At 24.4% G+C, this 20965-nt stretch overlaps 4 protein-coding genes across 4 annotated transcripts; 1 reads left to right on the plus strand and 3 right to left on the minus strand.

Annotated features, from left to right (window-relative positions):
• Positions 1–1147: 1147 nt before the first annotated feature.
• Phum_PHUM246210 (cytochrome P450, putative) lies at positions 1148–3211 on the plus strand (the record flags this gene model as incomplete). The annotated part of the gene is made up of 8 exons (XM_002426239.1): positions 1148–1241; positions 1349–1586; positions 1669–1853; positions 1928–2132; positions 2219–2396; positions 2486–2734; positions 2810–3010; positions 3098–3211. The coding sequence occupies 8 exons, from the start codon at positions 1148–1150 to the stop codon at positions 3209–3211; spliced, it is 1464 nt and encodes a 487-aa protein (XP_002426284.1).
• Positions 3212–3382: 171 nt separating this feature from the next.
• On the minus strand, positions 3383–7501 carry Phum_PHUM246220 (uncharacterized protein; the record flags this gene model as incomplete). Its single annotated transcript, XM_002426240.1, has 5 exons — positions 3383–4170; positions 4483–4541; positions 6476–6579; positions 7019–7392; positions 7471–7501. The coding sequence occupies 5 exons, from the start codon at positions 7499–7501 to the stop codon at positions 3383–3385; spliced, it is 1356 nt and encodes a 451-aa protein (XP_002426285.1).
• Positions 7502–7651: 150 nt separating this feature from the next.
• Positions 7652–12956, minus strand: Phum_PHUM246230 (proprotein convertase subtilisin/kexin type 4, furin, putative; the record flags this gene model as incomplete). The annotated part of the gene is made up of 12 exons (XM_002426241.1): positions 7652–7746; positions 7826–8353; positions 8826–9118; positions 9190–9307; positions 9518–9725; positions 9873–10082; positions 10179–10351; positions 10833–10998; positions 11092–11220; positions 11368–11493; positions 11613–11711; positions 12801–12956. 12 exons carry the CDS (start codon positions 12954–12956, stop codon positions 7652–7654), a joined length of 2301 nt encoding a protein of 766 aa, XP_002426286.1.
• A 3124-nt stretch (positions 12957–16080) lies between these two features.
• Phum_PHUM246240 (Furin-1 precursor, putative) lies at positions 16081–20189 on the minus strand (the record flags this gene model as incomplete). Its single annotated transcript, XM_002426242.1, has 12 exons — positions 16081–16278; positions 16468–16601; positions 16705–16856; positions 17150–17368; positions 17432–17532; positions 17636–17848; positions 18440–18612; positions 18687–18852; positions 18918–19064; positions 19152–19400; positions 19555–19659; positions 20010–20189. The coding sequence occupies 12 exons, from the start codon at positions 20187–20189 to the stop codon at positions 16081–16083; spliced, it is 2037 nt and encodes a 678-aa protein (XP_002426287.1).
• Between the last annotated feature and the right edge of the window lie 776 nt (positions 20190–20965).

Consider the following 20965-nt stretch of genomic DNA (forward strand, 5'->3'; position numbering starts at 1 on the left):
TATTGTTTAAAAAAAATTTTTTTTTTTAAAACAATATTAAAATTACAAACAAATGAAATTAGATAAACGTTTTTTTTTTTTTTTTTTTCACGTAGAATATTTATAAATTAATTATAAATTGCACGGCTTGATTATTTTAAGACTTTAAAATAATGATAAAAAATATATTTTATTTATATTAGTTTTAGATTTGCATTCAATTCCTTTGAGTAAAACAAAAAAAAATAAATAAATAAATTTTTTTAATAACATATCTTGGAAAATATGGGTGTCTTATAGACAAATAAACAAAAAATAAATATTTTAAATGTACAATTTAAATTATTTTTATAATAAAAAAAAAAAAAAATTACCGCTCGATGATAAATTATTTATTATTAAATATAATTTTTTATTTTTACTTAATTATTAAAATATAAAGTAATTTTAATATATTGTGCATTTATTAATATTTTACCGAAAAAAAAGATAAAATTATTAACACGATAAATTAAACATTTTTTTTGTGTATGTAAAAAAAAAAAAAAATAAATTTGAATTAAATTTAAATAAATTTTTCTTCTTAACGTGAGGTAAATGCACGAGTGTTACACTGGTTTATTATTATTATTATTATTATTATTTAATAGGTACAGGTACTATGTGCTTGTTGTCAATGTTTTTCAGCATACATTTGGGAATCTCTATTCGATTCGTGATCGATGGGGTTTTCCTGTACGGTTTTCTTCTTTTAAATATTTTTATAATTTTCTTATATAGTTTATTGTTATTTGGATCCCCAAAAATGGCTCCCGATGACTGAAAAAATTACCCTTTTAATTTCCCACTCAAAATATAATAATTTCATTATTCTAATTATAAGTCGTTCATACGAACTTATCGATAAAATTATAAAATTTAATGTGTGTGCGTGTGCGTGTGCGTGTGTATGTTTAATATATTTCTTACCGATAAAAAAAAATAATTTATAATAAAAAAACAAAGTTATATCCTTTTTGTATTAAAAGTCAATATAAAAACACGTAAAATCTTAAATTTCAGTGATGACCAAACGTGCAACTCGTACATTTCTTCAACTTTTTCATTATTATTATTATTATTAAACTTTAATATCAATATATTAATTTTATTTTTATGTGCGTGTGATATGAATGGAAATTTTATAAAATCATTTTCTGAAATTCCAGGACCGAAATCGTTACCATTTATTGGAACCCTTTTTTATTACCTTCCAGTTATTGGTAAGTTTAATTTTTTTTAATAAATTTTTATTAATTTATTTTATTAATTAAATTTGTTTTGTTTTGTGTTCAAATAATAAAAATAATAAAATAAAATTTAATTAAAGGAAAATATAAATTCGATGAACTTTATTTAAACGGTTTAAAAAAATATAATGAATTTGGTCCGATAATAAAAGAAGAAATCGTACCTGGAACAAATATTATTTGGTTATTTAATCCAGATGATATAAAAAAATTATTTAAAATAGAAGGAAGGTATCCGGAAAGAAGAAGTCATTTGGCTTTACAACATTATAGAAATCATCGTAAAGATTTATATAATTCTGGAGGATTATTACCCACGTAAATTTTTCTTTTTTCTTTTCTTCCTTTTTTTCTAATAAATAAAAAGGGTTAAAAGGTTAATTTAATTATTGAATTTAAGTAACGGACCTGAATGGTATCGACTTCGTAGTTTTTTTCAAAAAGGTTTAAGTTCTCCAAAAAATGTTCGCTCTTATATTTCACAAACAAATGATATCGTTGATTGTTTTATATCTCACTTGGGGGATTCCCAGTCTTCCAAAACAGAAGATTTTATTAATAAATTATCAAGACTTTTTTTAGAAAGTGAGTTTATCATATAAAATTTTACTTTAAAAAATTTACGGATGATTAATAATAATAATAATAATAATAATTAGTTTTAGGGGTTGTAATTTTCGACTCCAGATTAAATAGTTTTACAACCGAAGAATTAAAACCTCAATCAAAAAGTAGTAAATTAATGGAATCCGCATTGACGATTAATTCATGTATATTAAAAACAGATAACGGTCTTAGACTCTGGAGATTCTGGAATACTCCTTTATATAATAAATTAAAAAATGCTCATCAATTTATGGAAAAGTATATAAAAAAAATTTTTTATTATTTCCCCCCCCCTTTTTTTTTTTTAATAAATATTTAATCACAATATATATATAATGTTTTAGTATGGCTGTAGAATTAATAGAAAAAAAAATTCAAAAAATGATTAATAAAAATAATAATGATAATGATAATGATGATGGAGAAAAATCACTTTTGGAATATTATTTAACGTCTAAAGAAATCGATAAAAAAGACATAATTGGAATGTGTGCAGATATTTTACTTGCTGGTATCGATACGGTAAATAATAAATAATTTTTATTATTTAAAAAAAAAAAAAATTATCCTTAAATAATTAAGGGTGTTTTCCCCCTCCCCCCTCTTTTCAGACGACATTTTCAACAAGTTTTACACTTTATCATTTGGCAACAAATAAAGAAAAACAAGAAAAATTATTTAAAGAAAGTTTTAATCTTCTTCCTAAGGGTGATTCTTTGATAACGAGCGACATATTGGCCAATGCGGAATATTTAAAAGCAGTTATTAAAGAATCATTTAGATTAAATCCAATATCAGTTGGAATCGGAAGAATATTATTAGAAGACGCCATTTTTTCCGGATACAGAGTACCAAAAGGAGTTAATATTTTTTTTTTTTACCTACGAATATATAAATTTAAATAAATAAATATTAATAATTTTTTTTTTTTTTAGAATGTTATAGTTACACAAAACGAAATAATATGTAAATTAGATAAATATTTTACTCACCCTTTGAAATTTTATCCGGAAAGATGGTTGAAAAAAGAAAATAAAAATTTAAATCCATATTTGGTACTTCCGTTTGGTCATGGTCCAAGATCTTGTATAGCGAGAAGATTGGCTGAACAAAACATGCAAATAACTATTTTAAAGGTTTTCTTTTTCTTTATTTCATTAATTTAAAAAAAAAAAATAAAATTAAATATTAATAATAATATTAATTAATATTTTTTTTTTTAGTTATGTCGAAATTTTAAAATTGATTGGATTGGAAATCCTTTAGGTTCAAAATCATATTTAATTAATAAACCTGATGGACCTTTAAAATTTACATTTCAATATAGAAATATTTGATTTATATAATAATAATAATAATAATGATATATAATTTTTTTTTTTTTTAAATATAATACTACACAGATATAGAGGAAAAATTATATTTATTTCTCATGCAAAACGATGATTATCTTCTTTTTTTTGTAAGTCAAATTTAAAGGGGGAGGGGGGGATCCCGGTATTTTTTTATTATATTTCATTTGGATTATTAAGTTTTGCTTTTCCTTTATTGACTAGTAATTCTTCTTCATCGCTAGAACTAGATAAATAAATAATATTTTCACCGTTTGGCATTTTAACTATATCGGAGTTGTTCATTTTTAAATATCCGTATTTTAAACCGACTCCTCCTCCTCCTTTTTCCTGTTGATTTTTTACCGAATTAGAACAAAATTTTTTCCATAATAAATACATCAAAATAACGGATAAAACAAACAAATTAAAAGCGAATAATACGGACATTCTATAATACCAAGATGTTGATGATTTCAATTGGTTCATCATGCTACCCGGGTAACAATAGAAAAGGACGGTTGTAGCATCGTTAAAAGGTTTTAAAATTTTTTTCGTCACTGCTTTTTTTTCAACGACCTGATTTTTTTTTACGTAATAAAATTCCGACTCTCGTTTCCCGTAACTCAAATGATAATTTTCGTTCGAAAGAGGAAGATTTTCAATATCAATATCATCGTGTGTGTTCCATCCAATGACGATGTCCTTTCTGAGAGAAGAATAAATTTTATTATTAGACGACTTGTTACGATTCAACGCTGTGGAAACTTTTGCCGAAGATGGTACCAATATGGCTTCGTCGTGACATGAAGTGCAATGTCCATCTGAATCACCGGCGCAGGTAAGACAGGTATAGTGACAGGGTAAACAAACGGCTCTGCCATCCGCATTGATATCCGCATATGTTTTAGGTGGGCAAATAGATTCACACTGTCCTCCGTACAGGTACATTCCATTGACGCATTCTGCAACAAAAAAAAAAAAAACAAAAAATTATTATTTTAAAAAAAAAACCTTTTAAATATCATGAACGTTTACAGAATAAATTAACACAAAACAACAAAATATTTCAATATGGTTCAGTAACGTTATTATTATTATTATCAAATAAAAGGATAAAATAATAAGCAATGGGGTTGATAAAAAGGACGGTTCACTTACCTTTTGGTCAATCAACGGAAGTTTTTTTTTTTTTTTTTTTTTTTTTATTGGACAGGTGGTGGTAGTGGTGGTGGTGATGATGATGATGATAAGTTTTATTTATATTTCCCAAGCACCAGGAAGAAGGACTCGGCAGTGTCGAATCCCAGGCCTCGGAGCGATCCGACGTATCTCTCTTCCTTATAGATTTTTTATTTTTTTTTTATTTTACGTTGGCTCTGCTACCTCGACCTGGGAACCTCAATAAAATTTTTATGAGATTAACCCGTAAGAAAAAAAAAAAAAAAGAAATTAGTATCGAAAATAAAATAAATTACAGATTTTAATAATTGTTAATTAATTAAAAAAAATAAAGAGAGAAATTAAAACAAATTAATGTCAGTGTCGGAACAAAAAATTTACTATAAAAAAAAAAATAAGAGGAAGAGAAATTTTTCAAAATAAAAATTTCGATATTTAACCCTTGTTATTCCTCCTCTAACATTAATTTGCATAAAATAAATATATTAATAATAATAATATTAAATAATTTTTTAATACCTTTAAAAAAATGTCATTAATTGAAGCAGCTGTTAAACTAAAAAAAATTTTTCTATTTTTTTTTCTTCTCTTAGCCTATTTAATCCAACCATAAAATATTTTGTTTTCTGTCACAAACGTCATATAAATAGCATGTAATAAATATAAATTATTAATTGAATTAAAGTACATAATATTTGTTCGTTGAGCAATTCCTCCCCTCCCCTTCCCCCTCTCCCCCCCACACACATATATATGTAGTAATTAAATGTTTTTCAAATAAGTAAAAAAATTACGTTTTTCTTTTTTTTTTTTTTTAAACAAAATTTTTAAAAATAATAATAATAATAATAATAATAATAGTAATATTATTTAATAACAGTACTTAAGAACTTTTTTTTTATTAAATTTTCCGCTTGTAATTCACTATATCACTTTGTGACAACTTTGTTTTGAATTTAATCCAGTAAAAAACATATCACTACTATTATTATTATTATTAATCTTCTTTTTTTTATCAAAAATTAAAATTTGTTAATAAATGTATTATTTAAATTACAAAAATGGGTTAATAATTTATTAGTGTTTAATATCAAAAAAAAAAATATATAAATAAATTATGTTAAAATAAAAAAAAGTAAATTTAATTTTAATTAATTTTTTAATTAGGTTATTAATTGTTATTGTAAAAAATAAAAGATACAAATTTTATAAATAAAAATTATATATATATATATATATAATATTATAAGTGAGCCAATAAAAAAGAAATATAAAGATATTTAATTAAAAAAAAAAAAAAAACCAACAGGAAATCATGCTGCTAAAATATATATATATATATATATAATATTTATTGCTTTATATTTTTTTAAATAATAAATGTACAATCAAAGAAATATAATATAAATTTAAATATATATATATATGTATATTATAAACTTATGCTTGGCACCCATTAAAAAAAAATAATAATAATAATAATAAAATATGGGTAAAAAAAAGTTTTTGATAATAATAATAATAACAATACAAAGTATTTAAAACAAATAAAACAAAAATCTTATTTATTTACGTAATTTTTATTTTGTTCAGTTTTTTCGTCAAATGAATAAAAAAAAAAAAATAATAATAATAATAATAATAAAATGGCCTCTTGATTAATCCTTAACACCACCAAATATGAAAACATTATGAAAGACAAAAAAAAAAAAAAAAAAGAAAAAAAATTTTTTTAAATAAATGTACATAATCGATGGATTTTTTTAGTATCTAATTTTATATATTGATTACAATTGATTTAACTAATCAGTCAAATTCAAAAATTATTATTATTATTATTATTATTATTATTATTTCTTCTTTCTATGACAATTAAATTATTAACAAAAAAAAAATTGAAATTATTCTCATAAAATCAGACTCTTTGCTCCTATAAAAAAGCCAGTTTGTTCAAGAGCCAAGTTGTTCGTTAAATAGTAAGAGTGGTAGTAGTACCAGTAGTAGTAGTAGTAGTAATAATAATAATAATAATAAGTTCACTTTTGTTTTTATAATTTAAATAAAAACGGATCACAGGGAATTGCCGACCTATAAAAAAAATTTTGCGACTTTTTTTTTTTTTGTATAATGATAAATTTATTGTCACCTGTCTTAGTCGCTCTTTTAACAATTTTAAAAATATTTTTGGACGGCTATAAAATATGTATAGTAATTATGATAAAGGGCAATGAGTCTGACGTATTAAATAAAAGTCATATATATATATATATATATATAATAAACGACATCGTTTTTCGATAGAAAAAAAAAAAAAAAAAAAAAAAAAAAGAAAAAATTTGTCTATATAATTTGTCTACGCATTTATTTTGTTCCTCTTTATGTATATATTTATATATAAGATTTAACTAAAATTAATTATATTTTAATAAAACGATTAAAACTAAAATATAGTAAAGTACAAAACAATTTATAACTTGTGATGTTTTTATCTAAATCAGTCTTATTTAATTTATTATTAAAATGATCTAGACGTCTTTTATTTAAAATTTTTATTTCGATATTTTTTACGTAACTAAAATAACTTAATATTATTTTAATAAAGTACTTAATAGGTAACACTGAGAAGCTTACTATTAAATTACCCAATTCCCACAAGTCAATTGTGAATCCCCAACTTGATGTGAATAAAAATAAAAATAACGAACCTACGCACTGAGAGGTAGATTTTGATATAGAAACGCATCCGGATGAGGGATTTCCCAGTGGATCCATTGTCGTTCTCATCATGTCATCACGTCTCGTCGCCTGATCTTTCCATACTTTATTATTACCCGTTTCGGAATCCAAATGATTTGATACGTCGTCTTCTGAATTTGTTTTACTATTCGTTAAAACGGTTTTTATTTTCGATATCACGTTCCAATTTTTATTTCTTCCGGGTACCACGTCTCCGTTAGGCATGTCTTCGGTACCGTAAAAAAGCATTTGCCAACCTTCAAAATTACCTGAAAAAATAATTTTTACTATTAATATTTATATATATATATATTTATTTCCTTCTTCACATATCCACAACTCATCACTTTTAAAATCCAAATCTTTATCTATTAACATTACACAATGCAAACAATGAAATAAAAATATTGTTATGAACCATAATATTAACACAATATTTAAATAAAATACAAAAAAAAATAATAATCAGGCACAATAATATATATATATATAGATAGTCTATCTTGCCTTGAATCGGTCGATTTCCGTTTATTTTTCCTTCTGTGCTCGTTCTAGACAAAGAAGTATCAAATCGATTTTGCCTTTCTGCTTTTTGCAAAGCTGCATGGCCTTTGTTTTTGGAACTAGATTTTGAATAATAATTATCGGGTCTGTTATTTATTTTAGATATTAATATTGGATTTCCCTCCTGATGTTCTTGACTCGTATTTACATAAAGGGGAAATAATTGTTGGATTTTTGGATATTTTTGAAATACATCAGGCACTCTTTGGCGACTGTATGATTCGCCGCCAGGTTCTAAAACGATTGTTAAAGGCAAACTATGAGTCGATAAGGGAGTCAATATCGTTTTGGAAAAACCTTTTGTCGAATTATTATTTTTATGACCGTTTAAATTCCAATATTTTTTTGTAGTTTTTAAATTTCTGTAAGATATAGTTGGTAATATTTTAACGTTTTCCCCATTCCCGATTGAACTTGATTTATCCGTACGAAACGTTGTCGAAGATTTGTTTTTAATATTTTTATAATTTTTCCTATTAAAATAATGAGAAGAACCGTGAGCTCCCGTTTTATTTATTTTAGAATTTAAATAAAACGTATTTGTACGAGAAAGGGAAGATTTATATTTAGATGATGAAGGTTGAGATGTCCTTTGATATGGAATCTCAAAAGGAATTCGAGTCGTTCCATAAAACAATAATGACCATTCCTGTAAATTTGCACGACCTGAAGTCGAAATCCATAATAAAAAGCAGCGTAAAAAGAAAACACGCAATTATAATTAATATTAATAAAAAATTCAAATATTAAAAAAAAAAAAAGTTAAATCTTATTACTATACAACCTACTAATAAAATATACAATCGGTTAGAAAAAAAAAAAAAAAAACTAAAAACCTTCCATTTTAATTATTAAAATGGAAGCACTTTTCAATAACATTTATAATTTTTTAGTTTCATTTTGTAAAAAAAAGAAAAATGTTTAAGTACATATAGGCAAAAATCAATAATAATAAGAAAGAGTCTCTATAAAAAGTGCCTGCACCAACAGATACATATATATATATATATATATTAATTATAAACGAAATATTTATATAATTCAATTTTACACATTATCGAAGATAAGAAAAATTTTTTTTTTAAATGGGGAAAGGGGGGGGGGGAAATAAGAAAAATAAAAGTTTACGATCGCTTACCTAAATATCTTCCTTCATTATGTATTTCTAACTGCCAAACGCCGAATGGCATTTCTCCCCACGTGTGAACACTCATAAACGGCCACGCAGTAAATGGACTACGAGAACTGTCGTGAGGCCTTTTTGCTAATAAAGTAGATTTCGTTCCAGACGGTGACGTTAAATAAATTTGCAAATCTCCACGACGAGGAGAAGAAAGAGAAATTTTTGCTTGAACGTGTTCTAAAAAATTAACTCCTGGACATGTGGTCACGTTGAGATCCAATATTACTTTGCTTCGCGGAGGAATCATTCTGTAACATATCATCTATTGAAAACAGTATTCAATGTATGAGGAAAATGTAAGAGAAAAACAAAACTTTACTTGTCAACATGGGGAGCCGAAACTTCACATCGTTGTTGTTCGGGTACGGTTTTCCAAGTCCTTGCCAATTTGACCATAGCTGTAGCATCCATAAGTCCATATCCAAAAGCATGGCTCACTGTTATAAGACAAAGAAAATTTTAGATATTTCAGTGTTTGTGTGCGTAACAAAAAAAAACGCGCAATAATTTAAATACTCGATTTTACTTATAAACTCTGAATTTTTAATTTTAATAAATTATTTTTAAAGTAATAGAAAATTAATTATGCAATAAAGTAAATATATCTGAAAGAAAATAGTTTTTTTTTTTTTTAAATTTCTACTCACCGTTTCTGCCGACACCATTCACCTTCCAATCAGAAGATTTTAAATTAGCTGGCCTGGCTGTTCTAACCACTATATGTTGCATGTCGCGCCATGTTAAATCTTTATTCGCCTCCAAAGCTAAAGCGCAGATTCCAGCCGCTAAAGGTGCAGATGCGGAAGTTCCCGTGTGCCCGTTCGTACACTTATGACGAAGATCAGTCGTGACTATCTAGAAATTTTGTAGAAAAACAAAAAATTATATTATTGATCAAACTGTGAAGAAGATCAAATGAACATTTAAAATATTTTTCATTGTCCGATTTTCAGATAACATCTATTAAAAAAAAAAAAAAAAAAAAAATTATAGTAAATATACCTGTTTTTCCGAGATTGATCCAGAGCTATAAGTTGTGGCCAACGTAGAACTGCAAGCTTCTGAATACCAAGGAACCAAACCATTTTCCGTCGCACTACTGATGGAAAGAGTCCAAATAGCATTAGTATACCCATCGCAGTTACAATTGTCATTTTCTCGACCTCCATTTCCCGATGCCCAAACAAATATAGAACCTTTGCCTTGGCGACCCTAAATTATATAACAAACATTTCCTTTCTAGTTTCTATACATATTTATTTTTCTTTATAATTGTAGAAAAAGAGTTAAAATGAGTGAAAATTTTACTTTTGTGACTCCTTCGATAAAAGCTCTAGTGGCTAATTCTCCAGGCCCATCCACTGTTTTACCATCATCGTCGGGACCCCATGAAGCACTATATATATCTATATGTTGCGGGTTCAGACTAAGAGATCTAGCTTCTACAGCGTCTGTCACATCACCATCAAGCATTCTAACTCCTAAAAAAAAAAAAAAAAAAAATAATTAAAAAAATTGTAGCTTATTTAATCACCTTTTTTTTCAATGTAAATCTTACATTTGCGTTAAAAAATATTATTTTAACACGCAACAAAAGGTCAACCGTTTTAAATATTTATAATAATTATTTATTTCAAATGCGTCAAAGATGATCAGTAGACCGTCATGTTATATTAAAACATAACATAATAGTTAAACATACTAATTTAAATTCCAATGAATTCAGTGTAAATTAAATTATAAAAATAATAAAACGAATTGATTTTAAAATGATAAAAACATCTGTCTTAATTTTGTTTCTCAACAGGTAAAAATATTTATAAATAACTCAAAGTTAAGTTTAATAAATTCAAATAAAAAAAAAAACTTAATAACAATGATTACGTAAGCATTAGTAAGTATAACTTTCTAACATTACAAGCAAAAAAAAAAAAAAAAAATTATTTTTATATTTAATCATACCTCCCACACTAGCACCAAATGCTACTCCTATTGAGCATAATGAATTATTGGCAACAGCCGCTACTTCTCCAGCACAACGAGTTCCATGCCTGTTGGAATCTACTTGATCATATCTAGGCATTGGATCTTTGTCGTGACTATTTACATCGTAACTCGCTTCAGGATCCTAAAATGTAATAAAATGAACGTGAATAAAAAATAAAAAAAAAAAAATTTTTTTCAATTATGTATATATATACTTAAATAAAAATGCTCTCACATAATTAGCAACTAAATCAGGATGATTTTTTTCCAAACCATCGTCTAAAATTGTTACGACAACGCCATTGCCCGATATTCCTTCTTGCCACGCTCCAAGAACATTCATATCAAGCCCTTGACCACGATTCTAATAATTTAAATTTTAAATTATAATTATTTAAAAATTTTTTTTATATAAATACGATAAGTACGATTACAACATTGAAGATTAAAATAAATAATATAAAATAGTAATATATTTTAAAAAAATGATGGTGCCAATATTAGTACTTACCAAATACCACATCTGTGGCCATTCGACATCATTAAACTTGAGCCCACCAAATTTCGTTTTAGATTTAATTGTTATTAAATCTCTTTTTGATCTTTTCTTTACTATTTGTTGCTGTGCCCATTTTACCTGTAATAAACCGTAAATTATTATTATTATTAACTAAAATGATTTTTTTTTTTTAGTGAAAAAAAAAATTGTGAACTAAATTCATTCAATAAAATAAAATAAAAATAAATTTTTTTTACCTCAGCTTCATTAGTAAGATTTTTATGAAATTCTGTATGAGGAATTAGGGATCTTTTCTGAAGTCGTTTATGTTCAAAATGATAATAATCTTCAAAAATCTGAAAATAAAACAATAAATGATTATTATAATAATAATAATATAATTTATTAGATAAGATTTAAGCAGATTTTACTTCAAAAAAAATTCATCGACGATAAAAAAAAAATAAATAAGGAAAATATTATAATTGGGGACAAAAAAAATCATATGGCAATTAAATAACAATTATGTATTATGGAAAACATTACATAAATATTATTTAACTTAAAATTTATTTATATTTTAATTATAATTATCGTTATTATATAAATAATTTTATTGTTTTCAAATAATAATAAATGATCTTTTTTTTTAATTTCATGCTGTTGAAATCCATGGCCGTTGGGATGTACATAATGGAGATTATAATTATTTAACAGAATAAACATTCTAATACTAAAATTATGTTAATTATTATGGTCCATAAAACGTTATGCTAAATACTTACATAAATACAAAAAAAAAAATAAAAATGAATGTTTCATTTATTAGTATTAATTTTCAAATAATGATAATAAAGATTATTACTATCGTTATTTATATTTTTTTTTTTTTTTAAAGTCAAAAAATAGTAATTACCGTTAACTTTAAATACCCCTAAGGTAACAGAGTCCCCCTCCCCCCCTTTATTTGTTTATTTCCAATGCAAACATGTTTTTTTTTTTTTTTTTCCTGGATTTTTAAGATTAGAACGAATAGTTACGTGACCTTTGATATGGGTCAACAATAATGCAAATGCATTAATATTTATTTTTTTCATTTGAAAAAAAAAAAAAAATGTATTTTTGCCTATTGAGAAATTTTTAATAATTTCAAATAAAACGATTTTTATTCAAAGATAAATTAAATAATATTATAGAAACTAAATCTAACTAGTTGAATAAAAAAAAAAAATAAAATCTAATCCAATAATATCATCAGCAATTTATTATTATTACTTAATTTCCTTTATTTGAAATTCATTTTACATTACTTTCTATTATAATCCTTTGTTGAATTTATTATTATTATTTTTTTTTTTTTTTTAATAAAAACCTTTTTTTGTTATATTTAAAGTAATAATAAAAAGGCATTAAAATTTAATTTCAAATTGTAATAATTTACTTACATTTCCTAAATTAATAAAATCATGTTTGGAAGCAATTTTATCGGCTACCTCTTTTCCTCCTTCAATATAAACTGCCCACTGTCTGGAATAATGAGCATTTTCTTTATTGTCGTTTCCTATATCTGAAGCGTAATCAGCAAAAACTACATTTAACATGGATAAAACAATCACAGCTCGATTAATATTGGTCAATGGTGTCAATGTTAACTTCATAAAATTATTTAAATTATTTAAGCCTTTTGTTTTAAAATCAAACCAAACCAAACATTTTTTTTTTCTCGAGTCATTTGGACACCAGCCGCCAAGCTTTGCGACTTTGAGCATTGTCCTTCCTCACATTGAAAGACTACAACAAAAAAAAAAAAAAAAAAAAAAATTTTTTTTTTTTAAAAGTTCATTAAAATCATGAGATGAAAAAACTTTTACCAAGAATATTATTAGTTTATGCTTCATTAAATAAATAACATTAATTAAAAAAAATAAAAAAATGATAATAATAATATTGTAATCAAATTAATGACCTAAAGCAATATAAAAAATAATAATAATAATAATAATGAAAATGACATGCTTAATGTTTGCTAAAGAGGTTTAATTTATAAATTGTAATTTAAAGTAGAAAATTTTCCAATATTTCTTGGCTCTGTACTAAATTTAAAAAATTATTGGCATTAAAATTTTAAAAGAAGTTAAACGAAAACAAAAAAAAAAAAAAAAACAAAAATAATAACAAAAGTTTTTTAATTTACACTGAGTAGTAAATTATTAAAGTACAATCATTGTTTTTCTATTAATCTGCTTAATGATAATAAATAAATAAATACACATTATAAAAAAGAAAAATAAATAATCATCTTGATTAAAAAATAAATCATTTACTTGGACATATATATAAAATTTAAAATTTCATATTAAAAAACTTTTCAGAAATTATAATTCAAAATTTAAGATAAAAGTTTATGTTAATAACTCAAATACTACCTTTTACAAATTAAAATATATTTTAATTAATAATTATTATCATGTGAAAAATAACTTTTTTTTTTTTTTAAATCTCACTACAATGTAGAACAATAATCTTGAACATAATAATAATAATAATAATAAAAAAAAACACTTTACAAATAAAATAAAACTCTCTGCTAACTCATCATAAATTACAGCAAAGTGAAATACAGTCAGTCATTTAAAATATTAGAAAGTATTTCAATGTGACCATGAAAACCTTAAAAAAAAAGTAAAAAAAACTTTTTGTAATAAAGGTCAAGAGAAATAATTATTGAAAGTGTATTTTAAAAAAATTTCTAAAAATAAATAACTTAAAGTGTGAAAGCAAATTGCACAAACTGCAACATTTTTTTTTTTTTTAAATTTAAAAAATAAAAAAAAATAAAAAAATTAATGGCAATACTCAATTGATTTTTATAACAACGACATAATTTTTCAAAGGTTAAAAAATTATATTTTAATAATTTTTAAATTATAGAAATTCAAAATTATTGTTATTTTATATATTAATTCTAATTATGAAATGATAATAAGATTTCTTCTTAAAAAAACAGAGTCATATTAATTATAAGGAGAAAGAGAAAGAGAAGAAAAAAGATTAAAAAGTAGAAATAACCTACATTTTTTAATTTACAAGCATCAGAGTTAAAGTTAAATGAAATTCACTTAAGTGGAATTGTTAACATGCTTAATTTTGTGTAAATTTCGCATGAGAAAAATAAAAGATAAATTAAAAAAACTACTTTGATCAGCATTTATTTTTCTCATTTATATAAAACAAAAAGAAGAAAAAAAAGTTTTTTTGAATTTATAGCAAAAATTCTAGTAAATATTAAAATTTACCCAAGTATTTGACCTTTAACAAAATACACTTTTTTTTTTTTTTTTTTTGAAAACCAGTATCCGTGTTTATATATATTATAAAAAATTTTTATATTAATTTTTTTAAAAAAAAATTATTTCAAAGTTAAAAAAGAATAAAAAACAAAATCATCAATCACTCTGCAATTTATTTTACAAAAAAAAAAAAAAAAGAAAAAAAAACCTAATGAAGAAATCAAATGATATGCAATCCAAGGTTATATCCTTGAATAGGAAAAAATTTTATAATTTGACTAGAAAAATCAGAGTAATTATTAACAAAGACATTGGAGCTGTACCTTGATTGGTATGACGCAACTGGCAATATCCATAAGTCAATCTACACTACGATGAAGTACAAGAGGAACTTTTTAATGCGGATATATATACATATAAAAGGTCAACACACGTGATTTAACAGTCAAATTTGAAATATCCTAAATAAAAAAACTTTCATATATCTTTTATTATGAACAATGAATGGTTTTTAAAGTTAAAAATTAATCATCTCAAGTGAATTCCAAGTCAAACTAAAGACAGCATTCAAGATGTCCGCGATGCACATTTTTCGTTAATTCTCATACGCGAAACCATTAAACACTCAAATATAAATTTAGACATATTGAAAATACAATTATTATTTACTGTTTTATGAAAATTAAATTTTAATTTACAATTTTAATATTTAAAATAAATTGTCTAGTAAAATAAAATATTTACAAACACCACACCTCGACCACAATTCGCAAATACGACCTTCCGCCTTACTTCGCGACTGACGATCGGAGACGAATGTGTTAATCGTTATTCTCCGGATAAAATCGGCTATTTTCGTATTAATAATTAAAAACGAAACATATGAATATGCTTTCAATTAAAAACTGTTTAACATAACAAAAATCCCTATACAATGTTTTTTTTTTTTTTTTTTTTTTTTTTTTAAACTACACATAAAATATACAAATGATAGTTTTTCATCAAAGAGAAAAAAAAAAAAAAACTGTTTTACATAAGACTCGCAAAAGAAGGGATTTTCACTTATTATTAATATTTTTTTCTTTTTTTTTTTTAATTCATAAAAACAAGAAATAAATTTTTATAACATTTTTCTAGCCCTAAATAAAACAATTCTCAATCCTAAAATTTATCATCAAGGAGATGATGAGAAATAAAAATTAAATAAATTTTTAATTTAATATCAAATTATTTTTATGTTACATAAATTAAAATCAATAATAAGTAAAAAAAAAAAAAAAAAAAGAAAAAGTTACGTGGGTGTCTTTTTAATATTGATGCATATTAAAGTAAACATAAAATAAAAAATCAAATTTTTTAAATTGAGTTATTTTAAAATTAAAATTATGTGTAGAGATATTAAAATGAGAATAAATTAAAAACTTTTTAATTATTATTACGGCATCCATTTTTGTAAAAATTTACATCCAAAATATTTATCATCAATGTCAATTGTATTTAATTCATTTTTTTTATTCATTTTGTTATTATCCGTGTTTAAATTTTGATTTTCCAAATATTTCGGTCGATCATATAATCCGTGAAGATGTAAAATAAATTTTCCCGTCCGTCCTTTTTGCTTTGCAGTCCCAATCTAAGATACATTAACTTAATTTAATTTTATACCTCATGAATGCATAATAAAATGCGTTTAAAAATTTTAATGTAAATCATACCTTTTTTTTTTTTTAAGTTTCATATAAACGTTTCGCAAATAATCTATTTTTTTTTTTTTTGATAGTTTCTAATGTAATATAAATAAAAAAAATATTAAATTACATACTTTATCAGTGACAGTAACTTTCCAAATTCCACGTGGATTTTCATTCCATGTCAATACCGACATAAGTTTCCAATTTTTAAAACCTCTTTTTGAACTATCGTTTTTTCTTCTCCCCAGCAACTGAATATTTGTTCCTGTAATTGCGTATTAAAATTTTTTAAAATTATCTAAATTTAAATAAGATATTCCGACTAATAAAAAAAAAAAAAATTAATTATTTTTAATAGCAATATTTACCTGATGGAGATTCCAAAAAAATTTCCAAATTTCCTCTAACTGGATATTCTATATTAATTTCCAATTCAACGTGTTCTAAATAGTAAACATAATCGCAAACGGTTGCATTTATTTCCAAATTTACATCTTTACCCCAGTAAATTTCTTCGCTTCTGAAAAAATTAAATTTTTACAATAATTTTTTATTATTTCCTCCTCCCCTCCTCCCCTCTCCTCCTCCTTCTCCCCCCCTTTTTCTCCTCCTTCTCCTCCCCCTTTTTCTCCTCCTTCTCCTCCCCCTTTTTCTCCTCCTTCCCCTCCTTCCCCTCCTCCCCCCCCAAAAAAAATTTTTATAGTATTTAGAATATATGTAAATGATCGTATAAAATTAGTACAAAACCGTATAATAAATACATATTTTAAAAGTCAATAAAAACAAACAATTTTTTTTTTTTTTTTTAATTACTTTTTTCCAGCTTCAATTGAACATGAATATTTTTCCGGTACATTTGTCCAGTTAATGGCTGCTGCAACTAAGCTATAAGCATTCATAAGACCGAAACCAAATCTCGTGTTCACCCAAAATCCAGCTGCATTCATAACCCATCCTTCGTTTTCACTTAACGGACTGTATTCTGATGTCCATGCTACCAAATGCTGAATATCCCTCCATGTTAAATCTGAGCTTGAATTTTTTTTTTATTATTATTATTATATAATATTAATATTTATAAAAATAAAAACTTACTTTGCTTCTAAGGCAAGAGCTATGATGCCTGCCGCGAGTGGTGCCGATGCTGAAGTACCCGTGTGTTTAATTGTACACGTATTGCCTACATCAGTCGTAGCCTGAAAAAAAAAAAAAAAAAAAAAAAAAATTAGAATTGACAATTATCTTCAAAATAAAAAAAAAAAAATTTTTTTTTATTTTATTCATGATTCAAAACTTAACTATCATTTGATCTGCATACGCTCCACTAGAATATGTAGCAGCCATAGTAGCAGCACATTTTTCTCCATACCAAGGAAATTGTCCATGTTGTGAAGCACTTCCGATTGACAATGTATATATACTTCCAATGTATCCGTCGCAATCGCAATTATCGTCTTTACTTCCTCCATTTCCTCCAGCCCAAACATAAATTACTCCTTTTCCATTTCGTCCCTGAAAAGAGATAAACCAATTAATTCTTATAAATAAATAAATGATTTTAAATCAATGTGAAATTTTTTTTTTTTTTTTTTTTTTTTGTAGAATAAATTATGTTTTTATTTCATTTATAATTATTTTCATAGTTATTAATATATATATAATTATGAAAGGAAAATTTTTTAATTATCATTTTTTTGACATTAAGTGGTTTTTTTTTGTAGTAAATGAAATTATGTTAATGATCAGTACGTTAACCTGATCAACTGATATTCTCGCCTTGTAAATTTATTTAAATAGTGCTATCGTGATTTTCTAATTTATACCTACTTACTCACTTATTTACTTTTAATTCGAATTATATCATGGGAAATTTTGTGAGAGCAACTGGAAACAAGTTTGTTCACATAAAAAACTTTAATTCTATGATTTTTAAATTTAAAAAGAAAAAACTTTATCTTTTTTTTTTTAAATTTTAAATTGTTTATCGCTACGGGCTCCTTACGGACATATCAAAAATCAAAATTTTTCAAAGATTTTCTTCTTTTTTCTAAAAAAAAAAAAAAAAAAAAAATTAATAAATTTTACTATAAATAGTTTAAATACTTCCGTCACTCCTCGTTCAATAGCCTCTTTAGCCAATCTTCCAGGTCCTTCAACAGTTTTTCCATCGTCCGTCGGACCCCACGAAGCACTATATATATCTACCTTGTCATAAGCATAACCCAAGGCTATACCTTCGATTCTGTCATTAACTTCTCCATCTAATAATCGCAAAGCTGAAATTAGATATAATAATACCTTAGCATTAATTATATTCTTTTCAGTGAATTTATTATTAGCAGAATATTACCTCCCACTCTTGCGTTGAAAGCAACACCTACACCGCATTTTAGATTGTTGGCTTTCATGGCTACTTCTCCGGCGCAACGAGTACCGTGAGCGTTACTTCCTTCTTCGTCTAATCTTGGAAAAGGGTCATCATCCTCATCATTAGCATCGTAGCTGATTTCGGGATCCTATCATTTAAAATAAATGTTTAACCTCATTATAATTTAGTACCTTTGACATTGAAAATTCTTACATAGTTTTCCCACAGATCTTCATGAGTATATTCTATACCGTCGTCCAATATAAGAACTCTTACTCCTTTGCCTGTGATGCCGAGGTCGTAAACAGGAAGAACATGAAGATCTAATTTTGGCAAATTTGATTGTGTTCTTGTATCTTGCTAGTATGAAAAAAAAAAAAAATGTTATTTAAATATCAAATCTTAATTTTTTTTTTTTTTTTAAATGAAATCTGATATTTTTCTCACCAAATACCACTGTTGGTTCCAAAGTTCATCATTAAATCTATCGTAGCTGGCGTATCGCATGCTAACATCAGATGGCCTAAATAAAATTTTTTCTTGATTGTATGATATATTTTTTTCTTTCAATAAGTTTAAAATTGATTGTCGCGTTAATTTTTCATTATTTTCATTATACACTGTACTCAGAGAGTTATCGTATAAAAATCCTCGTTTAACGCGTTCTTTAGTGAATTGTTGTTCGGCCCAAATTACCTAAAAGTATATTTAAGTAGATTTTTATTTTTATATTAGATAAATTTAAGGACTTATTAATAATAGCACTCACAACAAAATTTTGGAAAGGTTAAAAGAAGGTGAGATATACAAATAAAAACAAAAAAATAAAATATATATATGTATAGCTTACTCTTGAGTCTTTTTCAAGGGTTTCTGTAAGTAGCGCATGATTTCTTTTTTTTTGAATGAAAATGTCTTCTTTTATGATTCTGTAAGTATCATTAAATCCTGTAACCTAAACAATACAATTGTAATCAGTAATTATATAATAATAATATGATATTTTTTATATAAAAATATAATTTATATATAGTTTTACTTTAAATCAACTATTTTTTTTTTTTATATAAATCATTTCCTTCACTTTTCTCAAGAATCTTTCTGAAATGAATGCCTGTTAAAATTCAGGAATGAAATAAACTTGTATTATTATTATTATTATTTATTTATATGCATTTTTCATACTATTTGCAATAAATAATAATAATAATAATTTAAATTTATAAAGAATATAGTAAAATTTTTTCTTATTTTTTTTTTTTCTAAAAATGAATGAAAAAAAAAAAATGTTAAATTTTGACTTACCTTTCCCAATAATTTATAACCCAATTTAGCTGATATTAATTCTGCTACATCTTGGCCCCCTTCTAATCTTATCACCCATTCATTTGAATAATATTTTGTATGTTCTTCACCATTATGAGCAGAAATTGTAAATTTTAAAATCAAAAATATTGTAATGAAAGACCAGAAGAATTTTACCATGTCGAATGTACGTTAACGGCTAAAAAAAAAAAAAAAAAAATTAGTTTTATTACATTTTAATATTTTCACTGAGAAAAACTGTAATTTAAATTTTATATTCATATATGTATCTATTTAAATAATTAAACTTTTTTTTTTTAAAATAAAATAATCACTTGATTTATTCACTCATTTAAAAAAAAAAAAAATTAATTTAAATTAATATAACAATAATTTTTAAAAAATTACAAGTCAAATATAAGTAAAGCTTACAAGATGGTAACAAAAAATTTATTTTTCACCAAAGGAGAGAATATTTTTTAACAAAATGAAGGGATTGCTATTTTGAAAAACATTTTTATTTAACTAAAAGAAAAAAATTTTAAATAAAACCTGACATTGATTACTGATTTAAGTTATTTGTTGATTTATATTCTTTTCTGACAATCAATCTCTGTTGGAGTTTTCCGGTCTTTTTTTCTATTCTATTCTTTATTTTAAATTAATTTATTTCCTTAATATCCGTTGGTTCAATTTAAAAAAAAAAAAAAAAAGCAATGATTTGTAATAAATTACGACTTTTATTTAAAGTCAGTAAATCATTATATAAAGGTAAATTATTACGTAATCGTTAAAAAAAAGTTATTTAGACAAATATGGACACTGCTATATTAGAAAACACAAAATAAAACCCAACGTTACATTGATTCTAAATATTTATGTATTTTAAGGGATAAAATTATTCAACAAGTAATTAAAAAAAAAAACTGTTATGTCAAATGTTAAAATTACATACT

Source organism: Pediculus humanus, genomic scaffold (genome assembly GCF_000006295.1).
Source record: "Pediculus humanus corporis 1103172107613 genomic scaffold, whole genome shotgun sequence".
In the NCBI taxonomy this organism is placed as follows: Eukaryota; Metazoa; Arthropoda; class Insecta; order Psocodea; family Pediculidae; genus Pediculus; species Pediculus humanus.